This window comes from Clarias gariepinus, chromosome 8 (assembly GCF_024256425.1).
Source record: "Clarias gariepinus isolate MV-2021 ecotype Netherlands chromosome 8, CGAR_prim_01v2, whole genome shotgun sequence".
Lineage (NCBI taxonomy): Eukaryota > Metazoa > Chordata > Actinopteri > Siluriformes > Clariidae > Clarias > Clarias gariepinus.
The window spans coordinates 5,087,443-5,113,826 of NC_071107.1; the positions used below are offsets into that span (position 1 = coordinate 5,087,443).

Sequence of the window (26,384 nt, forward strand, 5' to 3'; positions counted from 1 at the left end):
GGAGAGGTGGCAGTAGAGTTTCTTACTAGTTTGTTTAACAAGATCTTGGAGAATGAGAGGATTTCAGAGGAATGGAGAAGAAGTGTATTGGTGCCGATTTTTAAGAACAAGGGGGATGTGCAAAGCTGTGGCAATTACAGAGGTATAAAGCTCATGAGCCATTCAATAAAGCTGTGGGAAAGAGTAGTGGAAGCTAGGTTAAGGGCAAAGGGGAGCATTTGTGAGCAGCAATATGGTTTTATACCTAGAAAGAGTACATCAGATGCATTATTTGCTTTAAGGTAATAAAGAGTTGCATTGAGTCTTTGTAGAATTAGAGAAAGCGTACAACAGGGTGCCGAGAGAGGAGCTGTGGTGTTGTATGAGGAAGTCTGGAGTGGCAGTAAAGTATGTTAGAGTGGTGCAGGACATGTATAAGAGTGCTAAGACAGTGGTGAAATGTGGTATAGATGTGACAGAAGAGTTCAAGGTGAAGGTGGGTCTGCATCAAGGATCGGCTCTAAGCCCCTTTTTGTTTGCTCTGGTGATGGACCGGATGACAGATGAGGTAAGACAGGAGTCTCCATTGACTATGATGTTTGCAGATGACATTGTGCTTTGTAGCGAGAGCAGGGAACAGGTGGAGGAAAATTTGGAGAGGTGGAGGTATGCTCTGGAAAGCAGAGGAATAAAGGTTAGCCGCATTTACATGTGTGTAAATGAGAGGGACCCAAGAGGAACGGTGAGGCTACAGGGAGCAGAGGTAAAGAAGGTGCAGGATTTTAAGTACTTAGTGTCAATGGTCCAGAGCAACGGAGAGTGTTTAAAGGAGGTGAGGAGGCGGGTACAGGCAGGTTGGAATGGGTGGAGAAAAGTGTCAGGTGTGTTGTGCGATAAAAGAGTATCAGCGAGAATGAAAGGAAAGGTGTACAGGACAGTGGTGAGACCAGCAATGCTCTACGGCTTAGAGACAGTGGCACTGAAGAAAAAACAGGAGGCAGAGTTGGAGGTAGCAGAGCTGAAGATGTTAAGGTTCTCTTTGGGAGTGACAAGGATGGATAGGATCAAGAATGAGTTTATCAGAGGGACAACCCACGTTAGATGTTTTGGAGATAAAATCAGAGAGGCCAGATTGAGGTGGTTTGGACATGTTCAGAGGAGAGATTGTGAATATATCGGTAGAAGAATGCTGAGGTTTAAACTGCCAGGCAGGAGGTCTAGAGGAAGACCAAAGAGGGAATTTATGGATGCAGTGAGAGAGGACATGAAGTTAGTTGGTATGAGAAAAGAGGATGCAGAGGATAGGGTTAGATGGAGGCAGATGATTCGCTGTGGCGACCCCTGAAAGGGAACAGCCGAAAGACAAAGAAGACTGAGACAAACTTTGAGTTAACACTGCGTCAACACTGAGCCAATACTGAGCCGTTGCTGAGTCAGTATTTGTGTCACTACCCAATCAATACTGAGTTTCTGTACCAAGTCAGTATTTGAGTTAATACTGAGCCATTACAGAGTCCAGTGTTTAAGTCAATGCACAGGCAATACAGAGTCAATAATATTTAGCTACAAAATATTCAATATAGATCAGAAACTGATCATCAATCCTAATCTAATGAGTCACTGCTCTTCTGATACTGATTTTCCTATGACCTGCTTCTGATTCAATATTGATCTGATACTGAAATACAGATTCAGCACTGATTTCATACAGATATGATGCCAATTCAACACTTATGTGATCTTGATTTAAAGTCAATCTCACACTGATTCCGAGCTGATCTGCTTCTGAACTAACACTAAATAAACACTAATATGATATTGATTCAATACTAACATGAAATTGTGTCAGCACTGATTCAACATGGATTTTATTCTGATTTAAAACAGATTCAATATTTAACTCAATTTAGTTTTATTTGTATAGCACATTAAAGCAGCTTTACCACATCAACAAAGAATTATGGAAATTAGTTTGACAAGTGTGAGGAAATATGTATAAATCAAAAATATCAGATTGAAACTGCCTGAGATGGCAATGGGAATAAACCTTGAGAGGAACCACACTCAACAAGGAACCCATCCTCTTTAGGTGATAACGGATAGCAGGGATTGATCTGTAGTCATACTGTGTGTTAGGAGGCTGGACGTTCAGTACAACAGGAGAGACATGTTTAAGTTAATATGGAGTCTATTTTTGTTATTAAAGCCTCAGATACAAAACTGTTTGTGTTGAATTTCTTTATTTTTTCTTTTATTTTGGTGAATGTCTAGTTAGTGCAGCGTGCATGCAAGGACTAACCATGATTACAGCATAACTAAAAGGACGAGTAGAAAACACAGATATGAGGACTTCCTGGGAAGTGAAGCAACCAGTCACTCCACCATCAATACTGATTTGAACTCATTCAATACTTATTGAATGCGGACTCAAAACTAGGCTTGTACTAATTCAAATCCTGAATCAATACTGATCTGTACCTAACACTGAGCTAATTCAGATTTTAAAATAATGAGATACAAATTCAATACTGATATAATACTGATTTAATAATAAATTTAAACTGACCCAATCCTTATTTGGAATTTATTTGCTTCTGAGCTGATGCTCATCCAACTGAATACTATTACAATACTGATAAAGAAATAGATTTTTCATTAAACAGATGTCAATATTGAAGTGACTGTTTACTGATCAAATACTGACTTAATACTAATAGAATACTGATCAAAGTTTACTCTACCTATACAGACCCAATAACAAGTCAATACAGCATCATGGCTGCCAATTACAATAATATAAGATTAGGAAAGTGGTGGTTTAGTGTTGTTTTGGCAGCTTTGAAGCTGTATTGACTTGTTATTGGGTCTGTATAGGTAGAGTAAACTTTGATTAGTGTTAAATCAGTATTACACCTTCTTCCTAAGAGTCTTTATCATGAACATGTCTGTCTTATGAACTGAAGGAGCTGTTCAAAGCTCCAGCTCCAGAGTTCTCCACCCACATTACTGTTGAACCCTTACTCACACCACTGATTTAAATAACTTATGCATTAACCAACTTGATTCTCTTATCAAACTCATCCTGAGTTTATGACATGGCTGCTATCTCAGGGAGTCATACTGTACAGTATTTGTCTTCATTGTATAATAAAAATGTCAATGGCATTAATGTCACCTGAGAGACTGTCACCATGGCACTGCGGTCACCATGACAGCAACATGAATGAACCTAGCAACAACAGCGAGGAAAGAGAAGAAGGGATAAGTTGACCAGTCAATCCAATCATCTGTTAGTTTACCGCAGTCCCTTTTATTTAAGTACACTTAATTTAATCTAAAGCATCCGAGGCAGCGTGTAATTCAAGTCATGATTACGTCTGACCTTTGTGTGTGTCAGAGACAAAAATGTTCTTTTATCCTGGTTAACTCAGAGTGATCAGAGAGTAACGTGATTTGCACAATTGTTACATCTTCATAATCAGGTGATTTGGTTGGAACCTGAGCATATTGCTGAGAGAACTTTTATATTTTGACTAAATAATAAAAAATAAAAATAAAAAGACAAAAGTACATTAAAACTACATAAAACTACATAAAACTACATAAATACATTTAGTCCTGATTTAATGATGTTTTAAAACTGTGACAATACTGATTCAATAGGGATTCGGTAAAATAGAATGCTACAGTATTTCAGTAGAAACTTGTTTCTGATCCCATAATAATTAATTAGTGAGCAAATGCCTATTTAATTTTCAGTCAATACTGGTTAAATATAATTTCAATACATATTTAATACAGATTCCCTATTAATATAATGCTGATTCAATACTGATTCAATACTGATTCAGTGCAATTGCAATGCCGATTCAGTAGGCATTCTAATATATAGAATATCAGTATTGACCGAATCATTTAAAGCAGATTTAATACTGATTGAAGTATTTAAATAAGATTGAACACAGATCCTAACCTATTTCAGTAGGAATTCATTCCACATCCAATACTGCTTCATCTTTAAAATAGATTATATCCTAATTTAATATAGATTTAATACTAAAACAATGCTGATTCAATACACATTTAATACTTTTTGACTACAGATTCCGAATTAATCCAACGTTGATTTAATTCTGATTATATCAATTGTGTTGATTCACAAAGAATTACATTCTGATCGAATTGTAATTTATTATTGATTTAATACTTATTCAATTCAAATCAATGATGATTAAACACAGATTCAATACAGATTTAGTGCCAATCCAACAATGATTTAGTAAGAATCTTACTCTGATTTAAAGCTAATTCCATACTGAATCAATACTGATTTAGTACAGACCCAATGCTGATTCAGTAAAAATCTAATTCTGATAAAATACAGATTAATTACTGATTGAATAGGTATTTAAAAAAGATTCAATCCTGATTGAAAGCAGGATCAGTACTCACCCATATGCTGATTCAACACTGAACCAATACTTATTAAATACAGATTCCCTATTAATCCAATGTTGATTCAATAAAGACTCAATACAGACCATATGCTGATTAAGTAGGAATCAAATTCTGAATACTGATTCCTTACTGATCCAATACCTATTTAATACAAATGTAATTTTGATTAAGCACAGAGATTTCATACAGATTTAGTCCTAATCCAACGTTGATTTAATGAAAATCTTATTCTGATATAGTGTTGATTTAATACTGATCAAATACTGGGTCAACACAGATCTGTCATGCACCAACAGATTCTGATTCATTATCGATCTGAGACTCATTTAGTACAAATTTGATACTACATTATGACTTGTATGTACTGCTCAACTGTATGTATTGCTCAGAAAAATTTTAAGAGAAGACGTATCCCTGAATCATTTTAAATGCCCCTCATATGTGTATGTATGGTTCAAGTCAAACCGGAACTAAGTCTTTCCTTGAATTTTTTTCAGCGGTAATAATATATACTGATTTAATACTGATTTAATACTGATTCGTCACTGACCCAATTTTAAGGAGTCCACTGGTATACAAATGAAATGATTGCATTTGTTTAACGTGAAGAAGCATAATTACACCTGATTAGAAATCAGGGAAAAATTTTCGCATTCAAGAAACCTGGTGGATCGGGAGCCTATTCCATAAACAGCAAGAGTGAAATAACCAGGGAAATTGTTTTATCTAATAAAAGTTTAATAATAATATTAGTATGACTGAAAATATTTCCAAGCAGTACATCCATTTCCACCTATATTTGACACCTTATAAAGGAAACTCACATTAATGCATATCCAATAAAGCAAAAGTTCAACATTCACAGAGTCTATTATCGTGATAAAAAACATTTCGAAGAGCGTTTAAAACACTGGGATATATCTTACACTGTGTGCGCTAAAAGCCTGTGCTCTAACGTTACTAAGTAAATCACCAGCTGAATAATCGATTCTAATACTTTATTCTTTTCACATGAGTGTGTGTGTGTGTGTGTGTGTGTGTGTGTGTGTGTGTGTGTGTGTGTTAAAGCACTGCCAGGATCACCATTCCCCACAGACCTTTTCTGATAATGTGCTTTACATCATCTCAACCACCTCCAACACTGTGAGTTGTTCTGTTATGGGAAAATAATCAAAGACAGAAAGTTGTGGTAAATTATTGTGTTGTGGATCTCACCATCAAATGTGTGTTTAATTAATCAATCACACATCATAGCAGTAATTAGATGGGCCTAATCGATGTGAATAGTGATGGGTCATTCATGAACGATTAGTTGTTTTTGAACACATCATTAACATGACTCAGAAGAACGGGTAGTCTCGGAGAGTGATTCTTTCATTTTCTACTGGGCATCGCAAAACCTCCGTAGGTTACAAACAGAAAACAGAAATGAGTATTTACCTTTGATTATTTTGGTCTGAATCGTTTGTTCTTTTGTCACGTGACTCCCATACACGCTAGGCAGTGCAATAGATTCAAAAGAACGAACGATTCAGACTAGAAGATATGAGAGGTGAGCTGCTCATTCTGTTTATTATAATATATCCTTAGCTGCATTGTAATATTTTTATTACAGGAACTATAGCAAAAATTTGTCTATGTAGACTTGTTGGGGTCTGTTTATTAATAATGTAACATTTAATTTTATTTCTGATCAAAAGAACAAAATGAATTAAATGACTCGTTCATTTTAATTTAGGAGATTCAAAGAATCGAGTCACTAAAATGATTCAAACTTCCCATCACTACGTGGAAATTGAGTCCAAAGTGGGCCTGATATCTATGTGTGCCTGATGGTGTGTGTGTGTGTGTGTGTGTGTGTGTGTGTGTGTGTGTGTGTGTGTGTGAGAAGAGACACAGCTGAAAAGCTTTGGTAATATCTCCACTGCTAGCTCTGCCATGCTGCAAAGAGGAGACATTAATCCTAGCTCCACGCACACGCACACACACACACGTACACACACACACACAGGGTTATGCTCTGATACACCCTGCCATACGGTCGGGCTCATGTCCGCACCCAGTGTTGGCACCAGGAATAGTTTATAGCTGATGATGTAGTGGAGCTGAACCCTTTAGAGCAGGACTGATACACAGGGCTGTTTTAGGAATCAGCTCCGGCTGAGTATCTCTTAATACACACCATGACGGAGATTGACTGTTCGTTTTCTGGGGCCATGATGCAGATTTTCTCAATTTTAACCAAATCAGATATGCCTCAGTAAAGCCACAAAGACAACCGATTGGCTTCATTGATTCATCGGACCAATCCTACGGCATGAGAGGTCTGACGTTTCTTCAGCTGCAATTAGGTCCTATTTACTGTTCTTGCAAAAATAAAAGAAAAACCTCCCACTCATCTTATTGTGTCATATTAATTAAATGTATAAAATGACATTACTCTAAAAAAGAAAGCTTGTAAGGGCTTTCACAGTGCTCAGTGCATTATTTTATTTATTAGCTTTAGAAGCAAAATAAATATTTACTTATTTTTTCCACTGGAACTAAAAAAAATGGTGTAGGATACAAAAAATTCTTTCTTTAACAAAAAAGGGAATATTGCTAATTTAATGCTTGATGTGGTTTTATTGTAGGGTAAACTATGGAGTGTGGTGTATATAGAGCCAAGGTGTCTGTGCTTTAACATACATATGTACATATGTGCATGAATAAATTAATGAGAAAACTTTATTGGTTATTGAATGGCAAATGCATTTTCAATTGTCTCACAAATTATTAAATAATAATAAAATTATTAATAATAATAATAATAATAATAATAATAATAATAATAATAATAATAATAATAATAATTAAGTATTAATTAAGTTAGGTAAAAATAACAATGCAACAAGTATTGTATTCATAAGTATTATATTCTTATTATCATACAACAGTTCCACCAAAATGAGCTGATTGGACAAGAGTGGTAATATAAAGAAGAACAACACTGGGATGTTCTAACTACTGTATATGTATCACTCTATGTCCTAGATGTCTTACAAATCGTTAATTACACTAACTGTCGGTTGTTCTTTTCAAAATACAGCCGAGCAGTTTCTCTGCAGAGGAAAAAGCTCTCGTCTCTTCTATGCATGCTTATGTACATTTACGTGACACTTCTTTAACATCTTGTTCCCACCAACACAATTCTCTCAAACATGTGTTCTGTTTCTAACAAGATACGCTTCAGTACATATGTTTACTCATTCACACAAGACACAATGCTCTCATACATGTTCATCCTATGGCTAAAGGAAACATCACACAATTAGACAGCTTGTCCCTACGCTCCCATTCTACAGCAGGAAGCATCTGCTTTGTAGGGTCATACTGAGGCCTTGGTGGACCAGCACAGTGTTAAGTCATCAGTCTCTTTACTGGGTACAATGATACATTTTGCACTATATTGTTCCCTACATATATAATATTGTAGAATAAACACTATCTGTTTAGGTACACAATTCATAATTAATATTTTGTGGTTAAATTACTACAAAAGTAGGTCTGTACAGTCTGTAGTACCGAGGAGAGAGCAGCTGCCTGCCACATTCAAATCAAGTCACAGAAGCACTTTCAGCCAGAAAAAACACCTGATAATGTTGTGTCATCTTAAACAACAAAATGTCTCCTTAGTACTCTCTTCTCAGTTGTTCCAAACCACCACTAAACTGTCCTGTGTTCTGTTCACAACTAACCCAAGTTACAAAACTAACTAGCTTTAAACACAAGGCTGAATCATAAATCCCTCTCTAACCCCTGTAACAATTAGGTAGTTCCTCCAGTCATGGAACGATATGTGTTGGTGGAGCAAAATAACTGGTTAAAGAGAGAAACAAATCATAATATGATGACAATAAATTGAACTGTTATATAATTCAATACGGCAGCACGACATCAGATGTGATATTGCTTTATTATGTTACAGTATATTATAACGCACTCACGCTCACTTATCATCTATCCTGCTTTATCCTTTGTACAGAGTTGCGGGCGACCTGGAGCCTCTCCCAGGTGACTTAGGGCATGAGGCCCTATTTTATTCTATTTTGAATAATTTTGTAAGATTTGTGAAATCATAAAATAATAGGACAGAAATATACTAACATATATGATAAATTTCAAAAAACTATATATAAGAATTAGTTTAAAAATAATACAAAATAATGTAAAACTAATAAAGCAGTAAAAGAAAGGCAAATAATAAAAGTGATTTAATGCTAGAAGCTTTGGTTGAAAACAGTAAGTCACATGACCAGATGTCTATCTAAGACAGTAAATATACTGGAACTGTTTTGGGGGTTTTACCTCAAATTAACTAAAAAAACAAAAAACAAACAAACAAACAAAAAAAAACCAGAAAAACAAAACACACTCACACACACACAAACAGATTCAGAATTTTGATTCAGGTTGATTTAACTCTTTTATTATTATTATTATTATTATTATTATTATTATTATTATTATTATTTAACAGGGAAAAGTTTATAAATACATATTTATTGGTTTAAAAACTCTTAGAAGTTCTTTCTTTGATAATTAATAGAAATATTATCAATTACATTTTAAAGTAATTATTTTATGGTTGCTGTTTTAACATATAAAACCATGAAGCAAAAAATGTTATATGTTTGTTTTGTTTGTTTTTTGTTACATTGTGTTCTTATTTTGTTCTTATTTGTTTGGCACCCTGTCCAGGTTTGTTTGTTTGTTTTATAATTAAATTACTGCTACATTATTTGAGATATTGGATGATGTTTATGACGAACATGAAGGGTGAACATTTGAGACATTTTAATTGTATTTAAACAAACTTAGCAGCAAAACCAAAGTGATAGTGACCTGATGGTTAGTACCGTCGCCTCACACCTTCAGGGTTGAGGGCCCGAGTCCCGTCTTCAGGTCTCTGTGTGTGAATTTTGTATAAAGACAGTACAAAGACATGTAGATTGGGCTAACTGGCATAAAGCTAAACTTTTAAAATGTTATAAACACAATATGAGCAAAACATGCTAATGTAGAGAAAAATTAAATTCTCATAACATTTTTTGATTCATGTGGGTCAGTTTTCTACCAGATAATGTGGATTGTTGACCCACTCACAAGGAAAACCCACAATAATGCACAGAATTCAGACCTGGGATCTCATATGGTCTTCTTCAAAGGTTTCCAAAACTGTACTGTATAAATGGATCAATAGAAAATGCTTGATTACTTGCAGTTGTGGAACAATGTGTTCAATGCGCTGTTATGCAACTACAACTATTTTAAGGTCTGGGTCTCCGCCCACTTTGCTTTGATGTAAATCAGTAACTTCTTGGTGCTTTGTTGTCTAATGTTCCAGTTGGCGTAAAAACGGATTAACGCAAGCATCCTCTCGAGACATGTGAAATTCGTCACCTTGGGCTAATAAATAGAGAAAACAATGTTGTTATTTTTCTCAAAAAGGCCATCACAGTGTTCTCTTTGTGGAAACTCAAAAGCGAAAGCAGACACCCGTCATGTTACTGAATGCAGTCCGAATTCTGGATGGCCTTTATTCAGTTGCCACAGGCAATGGTAAAAGTCAGCCAGCCCACTTCCTGTGCACGCTGTCAAAGGGCTTGAGTTGGGTCACATCCGCCAGAAACACCCGCTGAAACACACCAGCATCAGCCGGAAAACATACCCAGTCAGCAGCACTCCTGCTATGTTGACCAATCCACAATATTACATAACACTACTACTACAAATATATGAAGAGACATCTTTCTCTATAAACCTTCATTATAAATACACTCAATCCTGTAGTGATAAAGTGTATTTTATTACATCAATAAAGCCAGCAGTCTCCCAGTGTCTTTCTGAATTAGATTTGTGTGTAACTGAGAGCAATGGAGGATGATTACCATGGCTTAAACAGTTGTGTTGTCTATCACAGTTTAAATATTTCATTTCTACACAGCTTCAGCTACTTAAGGATGCAAGGCAAGACTATGGCTTGCTTAGCATAAGTGTGTTAGGTACAGTTCTGTAACTATGTCCGTCTCTGTCTAATTTCCTCTCTTCGTTTTTTTCTTTTATTTATTTCCAGTTATCTGCATTTTTTGTAATATCTTTCCTCACATGCTATGAGCTTTATTTATTCCAACTCTATACAAGCTGTTGTGCAATAATTAGTTCCGATCCATGACTGGTTATAATAGGCAGTAACAGCACTGGGACAATATATTAACTATATGTATCACTTTGCATCACAGTTGTTATACAATCGTTAATTAATAATTACATTAATATCGGTCGCAGCATGGGCGAGAGTAGGTCGGTAAGGTCCGCAGTACTGAGCGTAGAGCAGCTGCCAGCCAAAACCCACATTTAACATCAGTAACAGAAGCACTTTCAGCAAGAAAACACTACTGATAAAGTTACAACATGTTACGCTAGCATTTAATCATATGCATACATATGCTACTGTTGCATACAACATTCTTACTTTGATGTTTTTAACAATGTTTTTGCCTTTAAACTTTAGCTGCATTATTGCTTTTGTGTTTTGTTTGTTTTTAGCTACATGCTAGCCTTTAAACCATGTATACTCCGGCATTATGTACTTTTGTACGTTGATGTTCTTAGCTACAGACTAGGCATTAAACTTTGTATATTCCAGCTTTAAGATTGCTTTTGTGTTTTGTTTGTTTTAGCTACAGGCTTGCCTTTAAACTTTGTATGCTTCATTATGTTAACCTTTGTACTCTAGGTTTTAAGCATTATGCTACCATTTAAACTTTGTATACTCCAGCATGATGCTAGCTTTTGTACTCTAGGTTCTAAGCACTGTGTCAGTATTTAAATGTTGTATATCCCAGCTATATTATGAGTTTTGTGTTTTGTTTGTTTTTAGCTACATGTTAGCATTTAAACATTTTATACTCTAGCATTATGCTAGCTTTTATACTTTAATGTTTTTAGCTACCGGCTAGCCTTTAAACTTTGCATACTCCAGCATGCTGCTACCTTTTTAGCATTTAAATGCTACATACTGTACATTAGCATTATGCTAGGAAAGAAAATCAGGGAACAAATCAAGAAAGTAGAGCATATGCACACTGGTTTATTTATAGACCTTTTGCACAGTCAGAGGGTTGTCTGATGTAGTGTGTTTTAGTTGGTTATTTTCAGATTCAAGATTGATTATTAAAATTCCTTAAACACACACACACACACACACACACACACACGTACACACTTCCAAGAATTCTTCAATTTGCCGGACTTGGCCTAGTGTCAGAGTGGAAAAAACAGCTTTATGTTATCACTCTTGGATGGTCACCATGGTAACACACACCTCCACAGAGCCGAGTTAATCGAAGGACAGATCTGTTCACATGCATAAGCTCAATGATGAAGGCAACAAGTCGTATGAACAAATGTAGCATAAAAGTAAAAATACAGTACACAATGTGACATTTACAAGGCAAAAGTCAGGAATCCAACACTCACATCTGCCTTAGTTATGTCCTCCCAAAGGGATCTTGTTACTTAAGCATTTGGAATACTGCAAGAATACTAAAGTGTATGCACTGTAACCTTACAAAAAGTACAAAAATGATTCAAAAGAGTCAAATCTGGATTAATTTCATATGATAAGAGATAATACTTTTTATGGTGCTTTAATCTGGATTTAGTGTGAGATGCATGACCAGGTCATCATACCCAGCAACCCCCTAAATAAGAGGTGCACACTGTAAATCAGCAAGCCTTTAAAAATCCCTTTCCCAGCCTCCTTGAATCAAGACTGTAAATCAGCGTAATTTACTGTACAGGTCAGTGAAAGAGGTCACATGCCCAGCTATTGTCCTGAATGCCATCAGCCTGTGCTGATACAAAGCTATAAGAATAAAGGTTAGATGGTTTCAGGGGAAAAAGTAACAATATGTGTGAGGGAGACCTTTTCAAGGCTTCACGCTGGTAAGAGATTCTCCATGCTCAAGCAAAAAGCTTTAAATAACACTAAATGTTCAAAAACCCAGGTCTGGAGAGAGGCAAGGGCTGTGAGTATCAGTGAGATAATCCATGTTTACAGAATCCATTGCCTTATGTGGTCTTGAATATTTATTGTTTAAAACTTTATTATTTATTGTTTATTGACCAAGAGCGACTCATAGACCCCTATGAAAAATTAAAGTGGGCCTTCTAACATCAATTGAAATAGGGAAACTAGGGCCACACCTGGGGGAGCTCGCCAGTGCCTGTTGGTTGGGACTGGACCAACATACCCCCCGCCCCCCTCCCAGGTCTTTCTGTGGGTCAATCACCTGCTGGAGGATAAGTGAGGGTCCGTTGCATTGTTGAATGGTTGGCAGTCAAAGGCAGAGACCACCAAAGCTATTCCTTGGCTACAAAAAAGGCTTTCAGAACATAATCTATTACTTGTACTTCTATGCACCTAAATTACTCAGATATTAAAGTTACTCTTAGGGGATCCCCAAGGGGTAGTAGGGTGACTTGAGCTGGTCATATGGGCTGGGTAGCAGCTGGTTATGGGTTATGAGTTCAGGCCTCACCAAGCTGCTGCTGCTTTTAGATCCTTAAGCAACACCCTTGACCCACAACTGCTCAATTGCAACAGTACAGTAGCTATGGAGAAGAAGAATCAGCCATATTGGGTAAATGTAACATTCTCACGCCAAGTATTGTCATGTACAGGATGTGTTGTGTCAAAGCCTGTGTTGTTGAGTCTTCTCATGTATTATATTGCTATGAATCTCTCAAGAGCATACTGGGTCTGTGCCAGTGTCACTGTATTGTGGTACATGCCAGGGGCCAGGGGTAGCTCAGTGGTTAAGGCATTGGACTACGGTTCGGAAGATCCCAGGTTCAAACCCCACAACCACCAAGTTGCCACTGTTGGGCCCTTGAGCAAGGCCCTTAACCCCTTAACTGCTCAGATGTGTAATGAGATAAAAATGTAAGTCGCTCTGGATAAGAGCGTCTGCCAAATGCCCAAATGCAAATGCAAATACATGCCTGATATGACTCTAGTGGAAGCTAACTGTAGTGCATGTTGAGTGAGCCCGCTTAACTGACTTTGCTCAGTTTGGGAGCAGTGGCTCTACTCCAAGCATCAGTGAGCCCCTTAAACTATCACAGAGACTAAGGAAAGCCATTGGAACCCTATGCAGGAACCTATTGCAATTTCTCCTTTTTTGATTGAGACCATCACTGGCTCTATGACTGCATATGGATTAAGAAGTAACCATAAACCTTTGTCTACAAATTAAGCTTGTGTTTTACCACTGTAGGCAAGTGTAATGAGCATAACACTTCTTACACTATTGTCTTCCATTACTTTGGTCCAAAGATACTTAAACATAATATTGACTTGGAAGGAGCATTCAACTTGCTATAAGGTTACCAGGGCACACCCACTGGAGTTCTAAGGGTGGAGGATAATGATCCGACCACCCATATAACCAAAATGGTGATGTGCAGCCATCATGTTGCCTCAACACTTTCAAAATGAAGTGAGAAAGTCAGGTCCAATGCCAGTTTCTGTATTGACATGGATTGTGTTAAGTGCGTAAAAGTAATAGGAACAACTCTATTCAAGTCTTGTGTTAAGGCTAGTCTTGTGGTGTTGAGACTTGTCTTGCTGTGACTAGTTGTGTTGAATTGTTTTGTGTTAAGTCTTAAGACTTGAGCTGTCAAGTATTAAATTGCCCAGCCATAAGAAGACCTAACTTCTCTTCTCTTGTCTTTCTTATGTCGAGTCTTGCCATCTTAAACCTTGACTAGCTGAGTCTGTATTTTGCTGACCTGTGTCATGTATTGCATTATATTATTAAGACTTATCATGTGTTTTTGTATTTTGTCTTGTTGCTTCCCATCTTGTATTGTCTTGCTAAGTATTATGTTGTTAAATTGTCTTTTTTAATTGTTGACCTGTTCTGTCTTAAGTTTTTACGTTATCTTGTCAAACTTTATACTGTCAAGCCTTATCTTATTTTGTATCGTTTAGTCTTATTGATGCTCATTAGGTCTTTGTCTTGTTTACCCCTTTTAGGCACTCTAGAATGTCAGTTTATGCTCCTCCAAACTATATGTGTTCTTGCATGTAAGCAAATATGTGTTTCCGTAAGAGCAGTGTGAAGTGAGTTGACAGCTTTGTAAGAGAAATTAACTGTCATATTCCTATACATTATTTAATAAAGATCATTGGCTACCAGTTCTGTTAGACGGAGACAAATAGTCTGCTGTGGCGACCCCTTCCCGGAGCAGCCCGAAAGAAGAAAAAGATTGGCTACTAGTTCCACTTGCGTTTCCAACATCGTTCTCCAGGGATTTCATAACATAGTTGGGGTTCAAGCTATTAGAGATCTGCACCACTCGGTAATCCTCAACCCTCATTTCAACTACGGCTCTGTCAGTTTCTGTATGAGTTTGTCCTGCAGTCTCCCTGACTGAGAATCAACATTATTCTTCATAGAGCCATAAATGTATATCTCACTTTGCCCCAAAAATGTCATCTATGCAATTCCAAAACACATTATGTTAATTTAGTTGAATTTCAGGAACTGAAAGTCAATCTCAAACAGATGCTGCAGTTTCTGCAGTACATTTGTGGTGAGCAGAAATCTGTGCTGAACCGATTTTTCCAAACTATTTCTTCAGGATCCAGCTTTTGGGAGGTTGAATGTGCAAACAAGGCAGAAATCTGTTAAACATGATCTCTATTCCGAATACACTGAGAGATAATAATAATAATAATAATAATAATAATAATAATAATAATAATAATATTTTTTTCACTGTAATGTCATTCTTTAAGGCAGTCAAGGCGGTTGAATATTCCCTAATCCCACCAAAGGGCATACAGTAGCTGTAACAGCTAGACCAGGTTTTTGAAATAGTACATTTGTATCCTAAATGTAGTCACTTTACAAAGTTTCACCTTTCACAAATAAACCAGGAAAGGATGCCTGCACTCTCTCTCTCTCTCTCTCTCTCTTTCTATTCTTTATTCAATTATAAAGTACCGTTTATAACTACACTAAAATAGAATACAGGATATAAATTCACCAGATAAAATTAGTCTTTGTGCAGATGAACTTTTATTGTATCTACAGGACCTCTTCAATTCTTTACAGGAAAGCTTCAAGATATATTCTCCAGGACTTTAAATTAAACAATGAACTGGAACAAATCAACAATATTGCAGCTCTCTGAGGATGCCAGAAGCACAAGACTCCCACCTCCCACTCCACACTGGCAACATTAAATAAATTAGATCTCAGTAATGTCCCAGGCTGTCAGAAACCTTAATTATATTCCCCTGTTAAAAAGACAGAAGACGGTTTCAAACATTGGATGAAGCTCCCACTCAAGCTCAAGCTTGGACTAGATACACCAAATTTTTCATTTTACCTAATCAATTATAATATTTAGGCAAATGCATTCAAAAAGGAAACTTACAACATTTTGTGAAAATTGTGTCGTGTGGTCATGGCACAGTGCGAGGGTCGTGGTGATCCGGATCTGGGAATTTGGTTAATGTTCAGATCAGACGTTGAAGTTATGTGTGGGAGTAGAGGTGGTATGATATTCATCATTGCCACCCCCTCAACTCAAGGATCCTGGGGTAGACTCTGTGTTCAGGTTAGTGTCTATATCGTTGCATATCACATAAGGTTGGCTGCATCAAAACTGCATCTTCATAGCATAGCAATATAAAACAATAAAAGAGACAGATGTTCTGTATGTGTTTATGTTCCCTTTTACCCAGTGAGCAGTGGTAACTTTTATTCTTCCATTCTTACGTGACCTGTCGTAGCGCATGCTGGTTACCTTGGATTTGTGTTTATGTGAAATAAAACTTAACAAATGGTAAAGAGATTACTAGGTTTAGAAACTCACTCATTTATTCATTCTATATCTATATCGCTTTATCCTGTAGACAAGGTCACAGGGGGCCTGGAGCCTATCCCAGAAGATTTAGGACACAAGGTAGGGTACACACTGGATAGGGTGCCAATCCATCACAGGCAATTTGGAAAACCTAATCTGCATACTTTGATGGTGGGACTAAACCAGAAGACTAGGAGAAAACCCACCAAGCTCCACAGGAAGAACATGCAAACTGCATGCACCCTGGATGTGCAAGGCGACAATGCCGCCCGGTTTAGAAACTGGGATTACAACAGTTTGCAAAGGTTATAAACACAGACTTCAAGGTTATTACAGACTACAGTCAACCAGTGGTGCTGCTCCTCAACAGGCAAGGCAGTTAAGTGCTTATGGCTCCAGGCCAGTACGCAGCCGCCTTAGACTGGTGAACTATTTTTACAAGATAAAGGCGATGAATGCTGGTGGGAAGGCAAATATTTGCCTAGCACCCCAACAGACTCTGGAATCACCCCGGCAGCAAACCTATTGAACCTGTAGTGCTTTAAACTCAACCCACTTAAATCTCGAGGTGGTTTTTTGGGTTGTTGTTTTTGGGGCAGACATGGTTTCTTCTTGTGTAAAGACAGACAATACACCATATGAGAGTGTACAAACACAGCTACAGAACTAATCAGTAGGACGGTACAAATAATTACACAGTACACAGAAGTGCTCTGTGGTGAAGAACAGGATTATCACACACTCAAGATTACTCAAGACTTTGTCCACCCTCCTACTCCATCTCTGAGGGAATCTGATCCCGGGATTGGAGAACACATACTCTTCTTCTCTCCAGTTTTTTTTTTTTTTTTTACTGCACATGACCAAACGTTCCACAGTTAAAGAGTGGGTGCATTTGAATTTGGAGGCGCGGTCTGTCTGTCAGGTCATCAGAGACTTGCCCACAGGCTGAGACTTACAGGCGCGATAGAGTGAGCAAAACAAAAACAATGGAGCGAAGGTTCATTCAGCCACAGGAAGGGGGAAAAAGCACGAGAGGGTGTGTTTGAAGGGGCACCACTTCTGCTAGCTGTTTATTGTTCTTTTTAGAAACCTTACACTGCACATATCGTGAGATAATAAAGGGAGGAAAGCCTGCGAGCTGCCAGGTGGCCTTGGCTCGAGGTTAGATGGTCTGTTTTTGAAATTTTACCCACGTCATTTCACAAAAGAAAAGAGGAGCGTGAAGATGAGGCATCCAGGCAGATGCTGTTTCCTCTGGATTTCTCTAGACTTTTTCGAAAAGAACAACAACAATGTAATAAAGACAATTTAGTGCTAACTTGAGTGCTGGTCTTGTATTAGTTTATGATCGTCATAAAGCAAGGATGATCCGAAATTTTATACAATACAAATTCCACCTAAGACAGTTCTAGACTGGAAGATCGATTGAGATCCATATAACATCTAAATTCTAGAAGATGATGTATATGTCAGATTATACATTGAAGGTCCTTTTTAAGGAGATCTATCTTGTTATTAACAAATATGACTCTGTACGTCACCAGTCAGAGTGATCTGACTCAGAAAAAGATTGAAGGCACTGTCATGTGTTAGGAAATCACTTTTTAAAAGGGAAAGGAATTTAGATATTTATGGTTGGAAGAGGAAACACATCCTGCAGTGTAGAACACCTTTTCAGATGGCATAAGCTTGTAGAAATAAGATTATTTTTTCTGTTTATTGGCATGCATAGTAGTTCGCATGCATGGTCGCTCTATAAGGCCTCGGCCCTGTACCGTATCATTACATTAATTAACACGAGCAAGTCAGAACTTTAGACAATCCCTAGTGGAAACAGACACATTTGCACTTTTTAATAGATGCAAACTTTATTTTATTGGCTTCGCACTTGTACTCTGCTCAATGTCAGTAAAGTTAAATCTAATGTTATCTAATCTTCTTTCATTGGCGCCATCATGTCCCTTCCGTTTGCCGGTAGGTTTAACACAAACATTATTCACAGCAGCGATCACGTAATCAAAAAATTCTCACAGTGCCAGAACTTTTGGATTTAAAAGTGCCAACTGTCATGCATTCGCAAAGACGGATGCCGGTGTAGGTTGGTGTTTATAGAAACAACGAGGCGAACAATCTCAAAAATGTCAAAGTCAAAAATTGCCGATCAGCCAACAGGGAGAAAGGTAAAGTAGTAACAACAGCAGCAACAAAGAACTCAATTCAGCAAGTGGAAACACAATCGAGAGCACAACAATGCTGGGAGTGCCAATCCTAATGCTCGACTAATGCTAATACTAATGCTTAACATTAGTCTTCTCATGATTTCAATGACCAGATGCAGCTTTATACACTAGCTTATCCACAGAATATAACACTATGTGTTTTACTCTGAAAGGAAGTTTAAAACTGGTGGCGATTCCCGTCGCGGGTCTTTGCGTGTGGAGTTTGCATGTTACATTTAGGCATTAGGCAGACGCTCTTATCCAGAGCGACTTACATTTTTTATCTCATTACACACCTAAGCAGTTGAGGGTTAAGGGCCTTGCTCAAGGGCCCAACAGAGGCAACTTGGTGGTTGTGGGGTTTGAACCTGGGACCTTCCGAACCGTAGTCTAATGCCAAAGAGATTAAGTTAATTGGCTTTTCCAAATTGCCCATAGTGTGTGAATTAGAGTGTGTGTGTGTGTGTGTGTGTGTGTGTGTGTGTGTGTGTGTGTGTGTGTGTGTGTGTGTTTGTGCCCTGTGATGTATTGGCACCCTTTTCAGGTTGTACCACGCCTTGTGCCCTAAGTGTCTTGGCGTAGGCTCTAGGTGCCCGCATGATACAGTGGTATAGACGATGAATGAGAGTGAGTAAAATGAATAGCTGACAGGGCTGTATGAGAAAGTAAGGCTAGGAGACAAATTCAGTAATTTAAGCTAAATACAGTATATTTTATATATTAGTTACATTTGTTACCGGTTTTCCTTCCTTGGACCACTTTTGATAGGTCCAACATCCCACAAGAGCTGCAGTTTTGGAGTTGTTCTGATCTCAGCGTCTAGACATCACAATGTGGCTTTTGTAACAGTAATTACAAACAACAATTACAAAATCTCATTGCAATGGCTTTTAGAAGTGGGTGGGATACTGGATTACGCAGCAAGTGAACACTGATGAAGTTGATGTGTTGGAAGCAGAAAAAAATAGGCAAGTACTGTATAAGGATTTTATCGACTTTTACAAGGGCCAAATTGTAATGGCAAGATGACTGGGTCAGAGCAACTCGAAAAAACTTCAGTACTAGTGGGATGTTTCTATTCTGCAATGGTGAAGACATACCAAAAGTGGTCCAAAGAAGGAAAACTGGTGAACCAGCAAAAGGGTAATGTACGACCAAGGCTCACTGATGCATACAGTATGTCATCAGGCAAATCCATTAGAAGGCCTACTCTAGCTTATTGCTGAAAAAGTTAATGCTGGTTCTGATAGGAAGGTGACAGAGCACACGGAATGTCACTGATTTGGTTGCAGAAGGGGTGGGACTCAGTATTAGGCAATTGGTCATAAGGTCATGGCTGATCTGTATATACGGAAAGTGCATGCAGCATTTTCCATATACGGTATGTTTTTCTTTGAGGGACTGTTACTATAGAAACCATAACATATCATAACATTGGCATGAACCTGCGATTTGTGGATGCATTTCTGTCAGAGCTGCTGTTTTAGAAAATTAATCAACACCTCCTCAATAATCAGTAAACAGTATCAGATTAAAAACTGAACTGAAAAACTGAACATTTAGTCCCGAAACTATAACACCAAGACAATCTCCCTCTGTCTCTGAGTCTGTCTTAAGCTCGAGGCCAATATACCCTTAAACACCAGTTCAAATTCTTGACATTAGTTTCTATTCTGCAGAAAAAAGAAAAAGAGAGAGAGAGAGAGAGAGAGAGAGAGAGAATCCAGACGGAGGGGGGAAACACAAACACGAGGACGCTTGTTAGGCCCGTCAAAGACCCCACACAGCAGAGCAGAATGTTTGGAGGAGGCACAAAAAGTTCCAAATAATGCGCCTATTTATCCTTCATGTGACTTTGTGCATATATTACAGAGCCTCGGTCATGAAGAGAAAGAGACACACAAAGAGCGAAAGACGCAGCTGAGAGCCATATCACATGCAATCAAAAGCCACAGAGAGCTCCTATGTTCTGCTCAAAGAGGACCTGTCTGTCATTTCAACACCCCGAACCCGTCTCACATCACTGCAACACACTACGACTCGGGGTTCTGTCGGAGGACCTCTGCTTTGAATTAGAGCCGATAAGATGAACGCAGTGTCGATTTGTTTTCTATAATACTTCAAATCAGAGGTTTATATTAACACACTGTGAATATGTTGTCGTTTCTATAGTAACAGCCTCCAGTGCAATACTTTGTCTGTAACAGTCACAAGATAAAACTCTAACTGTGTCTTCGGGGCTGAGGATTTGTACTCTCTTTGTTTTTTGTTTTTTTAATAACTTCAACAGAGAAAGAGAGAAAAAAGAGAAAGAGAGAGGTTGGTGAGGTAATGACTTGATTTCCATCAGTAAACAGTTCAAAGCTTTGAAGTCATGCTGTAATAAATAAATCATTGCTAGCATAAAGAAACTGCTGCAGTATAAGGGAGATTAAACACTTTGGCATATTCTGTTATAGAAAAATAATTAACCTTAGTGTGGTACTGTGAGTCTAACACCACTCCATCGATGATTATTTTCCCATAACAGCATGTCATGCATTGTTTTATTCATTAGCTATTTCTTAATTTTTTTTTTTTATGTACCATATACATAAAACTTTTATTTGGGTTATGTACCATATACAGTGGTACCTCGGCATACAAATGCCCTCCCTTATGAATTTTCACCTTAAGAATAAATTTTATTTATTTATTTTTTTTGCATCGGCATACTAATCATTTTCTGCATATGCACAAACCAAACCAATTCGAACGCCAGCTAAGTTGCGCATACAGGCGTGAGTCATTCAAAAATTTTTTGCATTAGCGGAAGCTGAGCAAAATGAGTTTACAATATATTTTTTTTTTAGACTTAAAAGTTGTTTAAAAGAGTAACGGTGCCTTCAGCATGCATTCAAAAGCTATATGATTTTTCACACATTTTCATATAATTTTATATACATCATTTTAACGTGCATGTTCAGAGCTCAAGGTTTGTGTGTGTTTCTGTGTGAGAGATCTCTTTATAAGTATCAAGTATCCTGATGCACATAAATTGATGTAAACACACTCTTATCATCGAATTCCCGCTGAGAGTTTAAGTCCGTCTCTTCCCACACATCTGCAATCCCAGACTGTTTCTAAAGCACAGTTATGTAACATAAACCAATAAACAGATTTCAGATGATTCAAGAAAGAGTCCTCAACACTAACATTTTCTCCTTTATCACAAGCTGCTAAATCATACACCAGGTCCAAGCTGAATCAAACTCAGAACGTCAGGGTGGTGGTTCGACCACCTTTCCGTATTCAATACGTTTGACGAAGGCATGCGGTACAGATCCACCAAACGATCGGCCAGTGTTTAGCTTAGAATGAATGGAATAGATGCTTTTCTGTATATTCTATTATCACACATAATAGTCTTCACCTTCCCAGTTGAATTTTAATTTTTAGTTGTTTTTTATTTGTATAAAACATCTCTGAGCAGTAACCTGGAGTCCTGTAACCTTGTGCAGTTTCAAAGAAAATAATTGAAATGACATTGAATAGTCCGTGTTTTAGTTTAAACATACTCACTCATTTACTCTCTTATTCTCTATAATACTTATCCAGTACAGGATCGTGGGAGGCCTGGACGCGTTGGGGACTCTGGGCATGAGGCATACACCTTAAACAGGGTGCCAATCTATTGCAGGGCATACGCATACATAATTTCCGCAATTTTGGAAATGGCAATTAGCCTAATCTGCATGTCTTTGGACTGTGTGAGGAAACTGGCAGTATCTAAAGGAAACCCATTAAGCACAGTGGGACGGGCAAACCCCATCCACACACACACATCTCTAATAGTGAAACATCATCATTAAAATTTGGCCATTTTGCAATTTTTAAGGTCACATAACAACAGCCCACCAACCTCCTACCAAGTTCTGCCTCATTCACACTGGATAGATCTGAAAACCATTACAGTGGATGCAAAAACCATACTGCAACAAAAATATTGGATCATTAGATATCGCCCGTATGCTTACGTTTCTGGCCATGAGCTTCAGGATGTCATAAGCTGCAATCTGATTGGCTGACAGCACTGACTTTTTGAATAGAGTAAGACATTAAAATCCTGACTTATCAAGTTATGAGTTTTGTAAAGCAGTTAGCTAAAAGAAACACAAACACTGTACACTCCATACTGTAAAAGGTCTGTGGTTGGTCATCTGCATAGTCAGTCAAAAGAAGGGAGGAGTCGATACTTACTGTATGTGAGAAATTAAATTAATGACTACAAAGTTCAGACAAGACAGTTTATCTGAGGTGTTGAATTCAAAGCTAGAGAGCACTTAAACTAAGTAAATTATCTTTAAATACAGTGTTGCAGTAACAAAACCAGCACACAGCAAAATCCCCAGTGTTCGGTAGAAGCTAACTAGCTTATATGAATCTTGTTAGTGTTAACTGAGCATATCTGGTGAATTAGCGTTGATCAATTCAAATTAATACCCAGAGTGCAAAAATAATAGTTATAACACCTAAGTCAACAGGCATGGTATTTGATTTAGTTTAGGGCAGGGGTAGCTATGGACATGGCATTGGACTATGGTTCAGAAGATACCAGGTTCAAACCCCACAACCACAGGCGCAGTGATACAGTAAAGTGCTCGCCCTATCATCCGGAGATGATATGGTTCAATCCCCGGGTGATGCTGTTACCTCTCACAGCCGGAGGCTTAGAGAGAACTGATTGGCCGAGCTCTCTCAGAGGGGAGGGATGAGAGGTACTGTAAAAGGTCCTAGTGGACCCTAATGGTGCGTGAGCAAGCAGTTCGAAAAGATGCGTTCGGCTGGCGTCACGCGGTTCGGAGGAAACATGTGATAGTCTTCGGCCCTCCCGGCTGAATGTTAGTAGTAGCCTAAATGTGGGAGCCCCCTAGTGACGGGAAGGAATTGGCCATGACTAAATTGGGGAGAAAATCGGGGAAAAAAACAAGGTGCACAGTATAATGAGATAAAAATGTAAGTCGCTCTGGATTACGGTGTCTGCCAAATGCCTAGAGGTAGATGTAGCTTCAAACGATTGAGGATTAAAAGACTACTGAGGTCAACTTAAGTCTTACCGACATCACCATTTTAAAGTAAAGCTTATTTTCGACAGATGTTTTGCTTGAGCGTGCAGAGTTTTCTAGTACAACAGTAAAAAATATGGTTCTTGGTTTCTTGCCTCAAATTGGCTATGCTTTTCCTGTGGAATGTAGACAATCATGCACTCTGGAATCATGTACAAACTCTCTTTTGAACCGTAGCAAACTCATGCCAAGTACTGAGTTCTCAAGAAATTCTCTCAAAACCCCCTAAAATTCATCAAGACCTATTTATGTGATTTTAGGTAAACTTGGCAACCCATTTTTAGAGTTTTTCATCTTCACCTTTATTTCATTTTCACCTCTTGATAATGACCTGGATCACCCTGTTTTGTATTATTTTTAAATCCAGACAGTGCACCACATCATGTCACATACAGTATGTATTTCATAGCAGCTAGCAAGTAATCCAGGGTCGATCATCAAATCTCTTTCCCAATCACATACACTACATTGTTGGTTCTGGCTCCCTACAGTACATACTGTGGTGCAATACATAATCAGGGAATAGATGCATATAAAGAGAAAAAACTGAGGAACTAGAGGCTTGATTAACCCAACTATGAATACATTTTGTACTGTTACGAAGGCTGTGTCTCTTGCGGAAGCCAAAACGCTCTCAAGGTTATTAAGAAATCCTAGGAAGAACCTAACAAGAGCGTATTGGCTTAGGCAACAATTTAAGGACGGTGGGAAAGCTGCTTAACACTCATGATGTTTAAAAACTCCTTCAAGGCAGACATAGCACACCGCTAAGATAAAGCTGATCAAATAATCTAATCTTCAGTCTACCACAAAAGCCATCTTCCTAACACATACAGCACAGTGTTGAGGTTGTGGAAACAGCCATGATACTTGGTATCATCATGCAGTGTTGAATTCACTCCTACAACATCTACAGTTTTTGATATTGATCCTTCGCTATTAATCTTTGAGTGTTGAGTTCATGATATTTACACCTCCATCTCATACTGTGCTCTGTTAACACCTACCATGATTAATCGCCACCTACAGTCTTTGTTCTACCTCCTACAATGTTGATTCAACATCTACTGTACTGTATAACGATTGTTTCTGTGATAATGAAAAGGGCAAATAGAAAAAAAATGCCAAGTGCTTTACTGTATGTTGGTCAAACACTTTTATTGAACACCTACACTAAATTAACACAAATGCACTAAATTAACATCATATAGTGTTATACTGGAAAGAAGTGATACATCAACACTGGGAATTTTGCTGTGTAGTGTTGAATCAGCCCCATACAGCAATCCTAAACACTTGCAAAGTTGAACATTTGGAGCAAAAACTTACTTTTAAAAAAATATAGCAAGTTCAAATTTAGCATTTAAATATTAAAAGGTTAAATACCTTCACAGTGTTTAACAGCATATTAAATCAATACCTAGAGGTGTTACAGTATAGACATTCGCAACATCAAACACATGTACACCCTGCAGTCTTGATATGCTGAAGAAAATCTACCAAAATCAACCAATGTTGGTTAAACACTTTCAAAACAAACAAATACCATTAAATGAACATGTTGCGTCAACACCTACAGGTGTAATTTACAGTATAAACATCTATACACCATTAAACAAAAGTACACCAAATAACTGCTGCAGTTGTCATGTGCTGAATAAAATCGACCAGAAGGAAACAACGTTGGTTCAAATACCATCACAAAACAAATACTGCTAGATCAGGGTGTTGAATCAACACCTACATACCCAGTGTTATAAACACAGCTGTATTGTTGGGGTGGTGAAGAAATTCAACCGGAACAAAGCAGTGTAGGTTTAACGCCTTTACTAAACAAATACCATCAAATGTTGAGTCAACACCTACAGGTGTTATAAACACTTACGGCATCAAACAAAAGTGCAATAAATCACTGCTTAATAAATCACTGAAGAAAATCAACCAAAAGAAACCGATGTTGGTTAAATACCATCACAGAACAAATACCAATAAATGAATGTCTTGAGTCAACACCTACAGCTATTTTAAAGACTATTTTACACGAAGTGAAAGACACAGCATTCATTCTTACAGTGTTAACATGCTAGAGACAGTACATAGCAAAAACCCAGCTGTTGAATCAACACAGAATAAATGTCGAATGGTTAAACACCTCCACTGAACACACAGAGTGTTAAATCAAAAGAAAGAGTGACAGTGTTGATTAAACTTCGCCAGTGTATTGTGTATAGAATCCTGGTCACACTGATTTCGTGGATCTGGACAGTGAAAGTTTCGGACTCACCCATGTTGAGGAGTTCAGCGGCAGTGTTTCAGTGTTCAGTGTTGAAGCGTGTTATGTGTTTGGAAATCCTCTAGTCCACAGTTCGAGGCTTCAGCAGTGAGATGTGGGTCGCTCAGTCCCGCAGAGGATCAGACGCTCTAATCAGCGCAGACAGGAGGAGAAGGAGGAGGAAGAGGAGGAGGAGGAGGAGGAGGAAAAGAAATAGGAGGAGAAGAAACCATCAATGGAGGTTTATTCACACAGCTCTCTCTTTCTCTCAAGTGCCTCTCTTTAGACTCAACACCCACCACGGTCTGTTTTTAGACTCAGGATGATGTTCCACCCTGCAATGCACCTTTCCTTTGTGTCTGGGATTTCAATACAGATGTTTTAGAGCATTCCTGCGTTCAATCGCATATTTTACATTCCTGT

At 37.9% G+C, this 26,384-nt stretch overlaps 1 protein-coding gene across 2 annotated transcripts in view; it reads right to left on the minus strand.

Annotated features, from left to right (window-relative positions):
- Positions 1-26,384, minus strand: part of gpm6ab (glycoprotein M6Ab) — a 69,791-nt gene extending 43,407 nt beyond the window's left edge. The window contains exons 1-2 of one of the 2 annotated variants that reach the window (XM_053502137.1): positions 26,261-26,384; positions 25,974-26,110 (exon numbers count right to left, since the gene is read on the minus strand). In XM_053502137.1, the coding sequence (XP_053358112.1) occupies positions 25,974-25,977 (4 nt within the window). In that variant the 5' untranslated portion in view covers positions 25,978-26,110; positions 26,261-26,384. Of the gene's footprint in view, positions 1-25,973; positions 26,158-26,260 lie in introns of those variants that run through there. The other variant, XM_053502138.1, reaches the window with a different exon arrangement.